The following is a 12,500-nucleotide window of genomic DNA, read 5'->3' as shown; positions in this document are numbered from 1 at the left end:
TCTCATGCAGGGACCAGGTGTGGTCACATTAAAGAGCCACATGTAGTTCTAAGCTGTCCAGATCGGATCTGAGCAAAACTATTGGAATCGTGCCTGTAACGTCAACGTGTGAAGAATAGCGACTGTGGAAACGGTTATGTTAGTGTTTGTTAATGTGTGTGTGTGTGTGTGTGTTTAAAGGTTCTGTGGGCTCAGTCTCAGTACAGGCAGAGATGTGTATGCGCAGACAGCACTCGTCGGACAGTGTGTCCAGCATCACCAGCCACTCCAGCATGGAGAATACAGACAACAGCGGCAAGAAGAAAAAGAAAAACTGGGTGTGTGAAACCACACGCATGCACATACACACACACACATACATACACATACACACATACACACACACACATGCGCACACACATGCGCACACACACCAGCTAAGTCTGCTTTCTGTGTCTCTGTTTCCTCGTCGCTTCATTTGGCAGGTGTCTGAGGTAAGAGTAAGCGTGTTAGCAATTATAAGCTTAGCTAACATGATTTTGCCGAATGCTAACTATGGAAGTATATAAGTGCCAAATGTCCTCAAGGCAAAATGGCATGTTGAATTACATAAACTGAATAAAAACATATCACAATATCAGTGCTTGAATTAGTTTCCTCTGCGATTCATTGGGTTTGTGTATTTTGACTGAAAACAAAATTCCAGCATTCAAAATTCAATGCACACGTATTCACCTTCCTAAAATACGATTCCAAAATATTCAGTTGTTAAAATCCCATCTTCATTATTCGTCAGATAATATTCCCACACATTATTTTTCTATTTTTTTAAAATTCAAGTCTTCAGATCCGGCTCTCACAGAAAGAGCAATGGATTGCCGATACTATTGTAACATGTTACTCTGGGGCACCCCCTAGTGGTAGGATTGTGCTGACACACCACAAGAGACGATGAAGCTAGCGGACTGGCATAAAGTTGGCTTGATGTGGGACGTTCGATATTCGCAGATATGCGCAAATTAAGGGACCGTCTTTAAAGTTACATATTGGTATACATGTTTCTAACTTCAGTAGCATTTGAAGGGAATGACTTGGTCATGAAACCAACTGTAAAGTGTTCATCTAGGTGTCAGCTATAACGCATACCTTTTAGATTTTTGATAAAGAGGTTAGCGTTATAGCTGACACCAAGATGAACACTTTACAGCTGGTTTTATGACCAAGTCATTCCCTATGCCATTTTGCCTTGAGGACATTTGGCACTATTATACTTCCATAGCTAACCGTTTTACCCTGTTAGCTTCAGCACCTTCGCTTTCTGCTTTCTCCCTTGCTGATGCTTTCTCCCTTTTTTTTTTGTCTTTGTCTTTCACAATTTCACCATTATTTTTTTTTGGATTATTTATTAGTTTTACAGCAGTGTTTTTTTATGGTCACAGTGACATTTTAGAAGGGTGATGTGAAGGTTTTTTTTTTTTTTTTTTTTTTTAAAACCTCTTGTCCAATCAGGTTGCAATTTGAAGGACAAGTGAAATAAGCCGACAAACTGCCAGTGAAACGTTCGTATTGTTATTAAGCGAATATAAGGATATTTATGACATGTCGAACCGACAATATTTCCAATATTGTAACTAAATATAATGACTCAGTTATTTCTCGAGGAAAACCAAGCCGAACATGACTGTATTAAAGTGCACGTTACTCTAGTAATAAACCCACCTGTACTTTTTGCTCGTTTCTGTGCTTTCCTTCCTTGTGCTTGTTTATTTTTGTCTTTTTCTCCACTCTTGTTTTTCTCTCTCTACGTAACGCTTGTATGATCGTCGATCATTTCCAACTTGTCCCAGCTCACTCGTTTTTGTCTCTCGTCTCTCGTGTTTTTCAGCTGCGTAGCTCCTTTAAACAGGCATTCACCAAAAAGAAGTCACCGAAATCCGCCTCGTCCCATTCGGACATCGAGGAAATGAACGACTCGCTTCCTTCATCTCCGAAACTCCCTCATAACGGATCCAGCAGCTCCACACTCGTGCTCAGGAACTCAAACTCGATGTACGTCCATGTGTTTTTGTGTTGTTGTTGTTGTTGTTGTTGTTTGTTTTTTTCTCCAGCAGGTGGCACTACTGATTTAATCGTAGCCAATGCTACAGCTGTTTGTTTCATCGTTTTATTATCAATCCACAGGTTGCCGGAGGGTTTCGATGGAGAGGCGGAGACTGTAATGCAGCTCCGGAGCGAGTTGAGAGAGAAAGAAATGAAGTTGACGGACATCCGGTTAGAGGCGCTTAGCTCCGCCCACCAACTTGACCAATTACGGGAGGCCATGAATCGAATGCAGGTAAAAATAAATAAATAGATAAAACCCAAAAACCTGCACGATTTCGAGTACTACATGCTAGAATTGATCAGTTCGTAGAACATCAGCCATTTTTTTCAAGAATCTGTCCCAAACACTAGAACAGACAAAATCCATTCCAACAACAAAAAATGTTAACGGTTATTTCATGTTTGAGCTTCACATAGTGTTATTGTCTCTCACATTGTGTTTATTACCCATAATGCAGTGCAAGCAACAAATTTGTAACTTGAAATTTAGTCAGGTTTTTAATAACAAATGTGTGTGTGTGTGTGTGTGTGTGTGTGTGTGTGTGTGTGTGTGTGTGTGTGTGTGTTGGTATAGACTGAGATTGAGAAGCTGAAAGTGGAAAACGACCAGTTAAAGATGGAGAACCAGGCAAACGGTGGCCGAACATTAATCGCCCCAAGTTCCATCACGACTCCATCAACTGAACTCGCGCAACAAAACGCCCACGAGTCCACAAGCTTTGGTAAAAATCCATGACCAAACGCCATTTCCACTTCATCTGTTATTCAAAAAGTCAAATAATGTTTCCAGACAAAAGTTGTAACATCGCGTATTTGAGGTGTTGTATTAAGAAAAAATTAATTCCTCTCCGTCTACAGATATACTGCTGGATGATTCTGGAGGAGACCGTAAAGATGGCCAACATGTAAAGATCGTGGTCAGTTTACAGGGAGAGGATGCACCCAGGAAAGAGGTTCGGCCTTAATTTTGTTAACAAAAATGAACTGTTCTTGTGGCACGATTGGCCTGTTTTTTCAAAATACACATTATCTTACTTATATACGCAATTCCGGTTGTATCAAAAGTATTCTGGCTAGTTTGTGAACCTTGCTCTATGAGAACCAGGATGCTAGGACACAGTTACTACTACTAGAATATATCAGGAGATATCAGGAAACTGCCTGGAAGTACAATATTTCCAAATGGATCTGTATGGAATTCCATCTAGTGCTAAAAGTTAAGGTCAAATTTGGGAAAGAAGCACTGTGTCAGTAATAATTATGAGAACATTTGATGTGTTTTAGGATTGCAGACCACGGGACTTCCTGATCGGCTGTATCGGAGTTAGCGGGAAAACCAAATGGGACGTTTTGGATGGAGTAGTGAAACGCCTGTTTAAGGTAATGCTTTACATCACATGACCATTCTTATTCTTCATATTGTGTTCACAGTATACTAACACTGGGGTTGGTAAACGAATGGTCCAACCCTGTGCTAGACTTTAAAATTTACAGAAATAATAATAGAATTATTGAAGAATTAATGAAGATTTCTAGATTGATTTTATTATATATATATATATATATATATATATATATATATATATATATATATATATTATTGATTAAATATGTTATGTTTAATGGCAGTCATGCAATATTCCTCTTCAAATATTCGAACATAGCTGACACTGAAATGTAGTGCCGATCAGTCATTTTGTCATTTATGTCCTTGTGTAGGAATACATCAGGCATGTCGATCAAGTCAGTCAGCTGGGACTGAGCTCTGACAGCGTGGAGTCGTATCGTATTGGGGATGTGATTAGGCCCGGTAGAGCAGAAACGCCAGAACTGCTTCCTTGTGGATATCTAGTGGGGGAAAACAAGACAATAAACATTTCACTTAAAGGTACACAAAAACATACTTATTCCTACATGCCCCCGACACACACCTAAAAACGAACTCTTAGTAGAAGTATGATCTGATATTTTGAAAACATGTCTAAGGTGATTGTGTGTATGTGTTTGTGTGTGTGTATACAGGTGTGAGCTCCCAGTCGATTGACTCACTTGTGTTTGAGATGTTAATCCCAAAGCCTGTGTTGCAGCGCTACGTGTCACTGCTGCACGAACATCGCCGTCTCATTTTGTCTGGTGTGTTACATATTGTTATTGCCACTGTATTATACTATACTATTATACTATACTTTACCATACTATACTACACTATACTATACTACACTACTATGCTATACTATGCTATACTATATTGGTGTTACATATTATTACCACTATACTATACTATACTGTATACCACTATACTATATTACACTATGCTGCACCATGCTAGACTAAACTACACTATACTACACTATGCTATACCATACTAAACTATACTGTTGTACAATACTATACTACACTATGCTATACTATACTATACTACACTACAATGCTGTACTATACTATACTACACTACTATGCTATACTGTGCTACACTACACTATGCTATACTGTACCATACTACACTACACTATACTATACTACACTGTGCTATGCCATGCTATACTATACTACACTATACTATACAATACTAAACTATACTACACAATACTATACTATACTACACTATGCTATACCATGCTATACCATACTACACTATACTATATAGAGGAGAGTGATGTAGCCAATTCAACGATGGAGATTATTAGGGGGCCAATAGCAAATTTTGCCAATGGGGATTTTTAATGACCACAGAGAGTCAGGACCTCAGTTTAACATCTTATCCGAAAGACGGTGCTGTTTTTACAGTATAGTGTCCCCGTCACTATACTGGGGCATTAGAGCCCACACAGACCACAGGGTGAGTGCCCCCTGCTGGCCTCACTAATACCACTTCCAGCAGTAACCTTAGTTTGCCCCAGGAGGTGTTCCATCCAGGTACTGGCCAGGCGCAACCCTGCTTAGCTTCAGTGGAGAACAGTTTACAAATAAAGCTTCTACTTATGTTATTTTATATAATAACCAATCGAATCTGAACTATGAATTTCATTAGGTTTCATGGAAGTGTTAGTTAGGGAGAGTTCCAGTGAAAGTGAGCGAGCTGTTAAATGCATGTATAGTTTATTGTTGCATTGCTGGCATCTTTTAGACAACTGTATATATGGCCACATAATAGCAAACAGCCATTTAAAATTGTTTACCTCCCCAAAGGCAGCATGAGTGTATTATGCAATAAGTATAACTGTTCTGGCTAACTGTCCTGCAGGTCCAAGTGGCACAGGGAAAACATACCTGGCCCAGCGTCTCGCCGAACACCTGACACTGCTTGAGGGACGCACTATTACACACACTGCCATCACCACCTTCAACGTAGACCACAAGTCTAGCAAGGTTAGGCCACATGCATCTGAACAGGCCGCATAAGGTTTAAACTCATTTCTGTTTGATGAAAGGTCAGTTTACAATCTGTAAAATTTCAGTGCTATATGTCAACTTCAGTGTGTTTCATATTCTTCATCTGTCTCTCTGTTTACATCCCTCTCTCTTCACTGTCTCTCTGTTTACATCCCTCTCTCTTCATCTGTCTCTCTGTTTACATCCCTCTCTCTTCACTGTCTCTCTGTTTACATCCCTCTCTCTTCACTGTCTCTCTGTTTACATCCCTCTCTCTTCATCTGTCTCTCTGTTTACATCCCTCTCTCTTCATCTGTCTCTCTGTTTACATCCCTCTCTCTTCACTGTCTCTCTGTTTACATCCCTCTCTCTTCATCTGTCTCTCTGTTCACATCCCTCTCTCTTCATCTGTCTCTCTGTTTACATCCCTCTCTCTTCATCTGTCTCTCTGTTTACATCCCTCTCTCTTCACTGTCTCTCTGTTTACATCCCTCTCTCTTCACTGTCTCTCTGTATATATCCCTCTCTCTTCACTCTCTCTCTGCATATATCCCTCTCTCTTCACTCTCTCTCTGTATATATCCCTCTCTCTCCCATGTCTCTCTCTCTCTGTAGGAGCTGCGACAGTATTTGTTGGCTGTAGTGGAACAGTGCAGTGTGGATCAACATGAAGCTCCTTTAGTTATCATACTGGACAACTTGCATCACATCAGCTCACTTGGGGAGATATTCAATGGCCTGCTTACCCAAACACGGCAGCACTGGTAAGGCAGACACACACACACACACACACACACACACACACACACACACACACGCACATACACACAAACACACACGCACACACCATTACTTTCTCGTATGCTTCATTCTCTTTACGCTGATTCTTTTCTGAGTGTATTCTGCACCAGCATGTACCAGCCATAAGATATAAGATAAGTGGACAGCGTGCACATAAGGACCCTTTTATCATGGGATGAAATTGGTCTCATGTTTAGTTACTCTAACGTTTCAAAACTTCCAGTGGTGCAGAGTTAAGCAGATAAAAGAGAGAGGAAGCGATCACAGGAAGACATACCAAGATGAAAAAAGTGAAGGAAGAACGAATGAAATTTAGTACTACTGAATAGTTTCCATTTATGTGTTTTTTGAATATTTACTTGTTAATTAGCTTTTGTGTCTGTCCTCCAGCCCATACATAATCGGCACCATGAGTCAGACAACATCTTCATCTCCGAATTTGCAGCTTCATCATAACTTCAGGTAACAAAACCGGTGTGATGGTACATATCCGATATATACTTTATATCAGGGTGTGAGGATATATTTATTATACTGTATATCAGGGTGTGAGGATATATTTATTATACTGTATATCAGGGTGTGAGGATATATTTATTATACTGTATATTGAGGTGTGAGGATATATTTATTATACTGTATATCAAGGTTTGAGGATATATTTATTATACTGTATATCAGGGTGTGAGGATATATTTGTTATACTGTATATCAGGGTGTGAGGATATATTTATTATACTGTATATCAGGGTGTGAGGATATATTTATTATCCTGTATATCAAGGTTTGAGGATATATTTATTATACTGTATATCAGGGTGTGAGGATATATTTGTTATACTGTATATCAGTGCCCAGACCGTAACGCCCTTTCAAAAGAAAAAAGATAAAATGTTGTAACATATTGTGTGATTGTGTCAGACTGTTCACCAGACCCGATCAAACTAACATAATAATGTGTTTTTGATAGAGACGCCAAAGCACTTCTGTAAGTTTTCTGCATAGGCGCATCTGCTAAATGCCATAAATATAAATGATCACTAGGGGGCACTGTTACAGCTTAATGCCCAAGTCATATTAATACTGTATTATTTTTATTTTGTTAATATTAATACATTTTGTGTTCATTTACATGTAATATCTTGGTCCTGGCCTGCTCTGTTAGTACAGCTAGTCATTTCTGGAAATGTGAAGTGGGAGGGGCTAGACTTATGATAAATCTAAGCCAAGCAATGTGGCTACTACAAATGAGAGATTGAGAGAGATGGTGGTGTATATTTTTTTCTGAGAGAAAAAAAGATAGTAACTCCCACTAGTACACAGGGTTCAATAACTGGCTCCTTCTGCTGAGAGAATCACAACAAACCTCCGATGTGTTGCAGGTGGGTTTTGTGTGCGAATCACACTGAGCCAGTGAAGGGCTTTCTGGGCCGTTTTCTGCGTCGGAGGCTTATTGAGACTGAAATCAGCAGCCGAACACGTAATCCAGAGCTGGTGAAGATCATTGAGTGGATTCCTCATGTCTGGCATCATCTCAACTGCTTCCTGGAGGCTCACAGCTCCTCAGATGTCACTATCGGTGAGCAAGACTTCAGTGTAATCTGTGGAGGAAATTCTTCATAAGACAACCGTTAGAAATGTTTGTGTGTACGTGTATGTGCGTCTGCTGCAGGACCGCGTCTGTTCCTGTCATGTCCGATGGACGTGGATGGATCACGCATTTGGTTTACAGATCTGTGGAATTACAGCATCATCCCATACATGCTGGAAGCCGTCAGAGAGGGTTTGCAGGTAATTCTGTAGGCGTCAATGTCAGTCCAACCCATCAGGGGTTGTGCAGAAATTATTCATGTAGGTCTTCTTTATATGTTTATCAAATTCAGAGATGTAGAAATATGACCTTGCTCTGGGCATCCATGTATTTCTGAGGAGAAGTACTGGAAGACTGTAGACAATTCTGGAAAATTGACTTTCCGAGTTCTTAGTTGGATTGTAAGCATGAGAAGATGTTGTGAGTCACTGTGTGTAGGTCTGTAGGTCTTCCAGCACTCATGGCCAGCGCTGCAGTGTTTCTAACAGGATAGAGTATAACGAACGCGTTTGCATCTTTTCCGCCTTCCAGCTGTACGGACGCAGAGCTGCATGGGATGATCCTACTCGTTGGGTGATGGACACGTTTCCATGGAGATCGAGCTCGCTGCATCCTGATTGTCCTGCTCTGCTAAAACTCCGCCCAGAGGATGTGGGTTTGGACGGAGGCTCCACCTCTAAAGAGGGCACTACCAAACAGAACACCCAGACTGACAGTGAGGCTGATCCACTGGTGAGAAAGACACACACACACACACACACACACACACAAACACACAGACAAGTCTAAACATTGTGTATTTCTCTCCCGTCTCTCAGATGAACATGCTGATGCGTCTGAAGGAGGCCGCGAACTGCTCCAGCACTCCGAGTTATGACAGCGACTCTAACAGTAATGGTCACCATGACGACATCCTTGACTCATCGCTGGAGTCAGCGCTCTGATGCTTCATTTTATACTTTTTTTACTTACAAACGTCCCGTGAATGTCTCCTCGTGCCCTTGCAGCGCCGATGAAGCAGCTGCTCGTAAATTTATCCTATGCGATGAGGGAACATCTTTTGAAAGGAAAAAAAAATAACTGCACTACTCAACTGATTCAGCTTACAAAATTAGATGACAATTTCAAAATAATAATAATAATAATAATAATAATAATAATAATAATAATAATAAACCCATAGAAGAAAAAGAAGAAGACAGAAACTGCACTACTTATAATTCATCTTCACACCACCGCTGTGATGGATGTATTAAAGAATAGCACATCATCAGACAGAGATTTTCCAGAATCCTTACCTCACTATAGTCCACCTATAATGTCTGATGATAATAACAATAATAATAATAATAATAATAATAATAATAATAATAATAATAATAAATAAAATATGCTTTTTTGAGAAACATCTAAACTCTAAACCTCTCTATCTCTTCTCTCATACGGTGTTTCTGGTGACAAAATGGTGCTACGAATGAGTTTTGCGCTCTTTGCTACTCTGGATGTCTGGACACTCATGACAGTGGCACACAAAAGTTTATTCTGATGCTGGCCATCATTTTATAACTTGATGCATTCGGGGAGACTTCCTGTTCTGTATTCATTGGTTTGCATGATGAGTAATGGTACCTCACCAGCATGGAGACATGTCTAGCACTCATTTACTGTTGAATGCCATCATTCTCTACATTTCCTTCCTCTTGTTTTTTGGTGCTGAAGAACCCAGTGCCTTACTGCGTTTTGCGACGAGAACCTGAGAGGCGCTGTGTTCTTATCTTGAACTTTTCACATCCTCTCGAGCAAAAGGGCTTCACGCTGCACACCTCAGCAGCTCAGAGTGGCGTTATCATTTTATAACGATTAACAGTGCACAACAAAACCCTGTGAGACTGCACAATGTTGAATTCAAAAAGGCGTGTGCGTAGGTGCGTGTTTATACCTCATCGACTGTCCAGAACTTTACTTTGGCCTTAATTCCCATGCGACACCACTGTGAAGGGGAATGACTTAGAGTTCTTATCTGACCTTAGAATCCCAAAATGTTCTCTGGTTTTCTCAAATAAAAAGCACATAATATAGTTTGTAAACATTGGTCAAGTTTCAAAATGTACTCCTTGCCTAAGTTCTATGTATGGAAACTAAGCTGCAAAAACAGCCCCCATTTTAGATTTCTTGTTTCTTCAATGTCAAAACTTGTTTAAATATACTCGCCCATGCATGTTACAGCAGGTTAGCCCCACCCATTTATTTTACAGCAGATCAACTCCCATTCACTTTACAGCAGGTTAGCCCCGCCCATTTACTTTACAGTAGTTTAGCTCCACCTATTTATTTTACAGCAGATTAGCCCCACCCATTTATTTTACAGCAGGTTAGCCCCCGCCCATTTACTTTACAGAAAGTTAGCTCCACCTATTTACTTTACAGCAGGTTAGTCCTGCCTGTTCACTTTACAGCAGGTTAGCCCTGCCCATTTATTTTACAGCAGGTTAGCCCCACCCATTTACTTTACAGAAGGTTAGCTCCACCTATTTAATTTACAACAGATTAGCCCCGCCCATTTATTTTCCAGCAGATCAACCCCCATTCACTTTATAACAGGTTAGCCCCGCCCATTCACATTACAGCAGATTAGCCCCACCCATTCACATTGCAGCAGGTTTTGCCTTGCCCAGTCCCATTGAATTCTGTAGCAGTATTTGGGTGAAAGATGTTGCAGCATGCAGGTAAACCTTGTATCTGGCCGTCAGGAAACAAATAAGCTACACAAGTGTCTACACGAGACACTTGAATTAGGGCAAGATAATGTCGTAACAGTATTGATGATGCGATTCCAAATATATTGGACCCAACAGCAGACCCACAACCCATAAGTATTTCATTCTGATATCTCGTTTATTCATGACTATTCAGTATGAACACTGACTGAGGCGGCTCTATCTAACAAAGTATGCACCCCGTACTCAGTGAGCTAACATTAGCTAGCTAGCTAGATTTGGCCTTGCTAATCTGTCCGCTAATTCTCCAGCTAGTCGTGTCAGTAACAGTCAAATTTCCCCCTATTTTTAAAATCATTTCAATTGCTTTCTACAAGCAGATAACATTATTTATCTCCCGTTTAAATAGAGGAATGGAAATTGTTGTGTAAAAATGAACTTTTTTGTACATAAAACTGCGCAAATATTATAAGTGGACTTCAGGGGAAAAGATCAAATGCAAAAAAAACAATGTAGGATACGGGACCTTAACGCTGTTACTATGCTTACTGCTTTTATAGACATTTAGGAAGAGCTAATAAATGAAACAACAGAAGAAATGAGCGTTGACTTTTAACTCGGTTAACACTTGATATCAGGAATTAATTGTGGCTTTGTTTGAATTCCTTATGAATTTCATACGAATTTCATTTCTCGCTTACATTCAGCATCTTGATCCTATGCAACTTCATTCAGATTTGAAATGGAAGCCAAATATGGTATCAGCACTGCCAAGTGTGTGCATGTGTGTGTGTGTGTGTGTGTGTGTGTGTGTGTGTGTGTGTGTGTGTGTGTGTGTGTGTGTATTTATATAAATATGGATTGTACAGTGTGTATATACTTTGTGAATAATTCTCAGATTATGATGTGCCTACATTTTATAAACTCGGATGTAAGTCGATTCAAGCACAGACTCTGGACACGTTTTGAACTTTATTCTCATAATTGAATGTTTATTTGATTTTAAATACACAACATTCTTTTTTTTAAATCTTGCATTTGGATGAATAAAATTGTACTTACATGTTTATAACATCATATATTTGTGTACACTGGTCGGTTTTTTCCTTTCTTCATAACCTTCAGAAGAACAGTGATAGACCGAGGATCAAATAAACTACTTACGTTAAGGATACTAAGCATGTGAATAATTTATTACATCACATACACTCTATTTTAATATTTTCATTCAGCTTTAAATAACAGATTAATAGATACTGTATAGTAGAGGGTTGTTACTTATTAACAATGTCTAGTTTATACTATTATGCTAATACATGGTAAACTTGCGTGTGCATGTAAAGAGATGACGATATAAGAAGCTCAATCCAAATCCATATCTGTATCTTCAAGTGGTTTCCCCAAATTCAACTGAAAATGCAACTTATAATGACTTCTCCAGTCCCAAAATTATTCAACCCCTTCATGGCGAGCATCTTTAGTATTTAGTAGAGCTCCTTTTGCTGTTATGACCTGCTGCAACCGAGATGCAGATCTTCTGCAGCGTTCCTGAGGAATCTTCTCCCGTTCTTCATGAGCAATGGCCTCCAGTTCAGTAATATTCTTGGGTTTGCGTGCTGCGACCGCCTTCTTCAAATCCCACCGGAGATTTTCTATGGGGTTCAAGTCAGGTGACTGTGATGACCCTGTAGAATCTTTCAGGACTTCTTCTGCAGCCAAGCCTTGGTGGAATGTGAGGTATGTTTGGGATCGTTGTCCTGTTGGAAGGTCCAGTGACGCTCAAGCTTCAGCTTCCTCACAGACGACATGATGTTTTCACCTAGGATTTCCTGATACTTCAATGAATCCATCTCGCCTTCCACACGCTGCAGGTCTCCAGTGCCAGAGGATGCAAAGCAGCCGCAGAGCATCACCGACCCTCCACCATGCTCGACTGT

At 40.0% G+C, this 12,500-nt stretch overlaps 1 protein-coding gene across 8 annotated transcripts in view; it reads left to right on the top strand.

The window, feature by feature from the left end:
- nav2a (neuron navigator 2a) overlaps window positions 1–11,640 on the top strand; it is a 106,294-nt gene extending 94,654 nt beyond the window's left edge. For all 8 annotated transcript variants that reach the window (XM_053683388.1, XM_017478795.3, XM_053683387.1 and 5 more), the window contains 15 exons: window positions 181–317; window positions 1,865–2,028; window positions 2,161–2,314; window positions 2,657–2,804; window positions 2,941–3,035; window positions 3,367–3,462; window positions 3,802–3,970; window positions 4,105–4,215; window positions 5,327–5,451; window positions 6,070–6,218; window positions 6,646–6,717; window positions 7,638–7,834; window positions 7,928–8,046; window positions 8,378–8,578; window positions 8,665–11,640. In XM_053683388.1, coding sequence (XP_053539363.1) covers window positions 181–317; window positions 1,865–2,028; window positions 2,161–2,314; window positions 2,657–2,804; window positions 2,941–3,035; window positions 3,367–3,462; window positions 3,802–3,970; window positions 4,105–4,215; window positions 5,327–5,451; window positions 6,070–6,218; window positions 6,646–6,717; window positions 7,638–7,834; window positions 7,928–8,046; window positions 8,378–8,578; window positions 8,665–8,790 — 2,063 coding nt within the window. In that variant the 3' untranslated portion in view covers window positions 8,791–11,640. The remainder of the gene's footprint in view (window positions 1–180; window positions 318–1,864; window positions 2,029–2,160; window positions 2,315–2,656; window positions 2,805–2,940; window positions 3,036–3,366; window positions 3,463–3,801; window positions 3,971–4,104; window positions 4,216–5,326; window positions 5,452–6,069; window positions 6,219–6,645; window positions 6,718–7,637; window positions 7,835–7,927; window positions 8,047–8,377; window positions 8,579–8,664) is intronic.
- The last annotated feature ends 860 nt before the right edge of the window (window positions 11,641–12,500 follow it).

Source organism: Ictalurus punctatus, chromosome 10, assembly GCF_001660625.3.
Source record: "Ictalurus punctatus breed USDA103 chromosome 10, Coco_2.0, whole genome shotgun sequence".
Classification (NCBI taxonomy): domain Eukaryota; kingdom Metazoa; phylum Chordata; class Actinopteri; order Siluriformes; family Ictaluridae; genus Ictalurus; species Ictalurus punctatus.
This window is presented reverse-complemented; position numbering and strand designations above follow the sequence as displayed.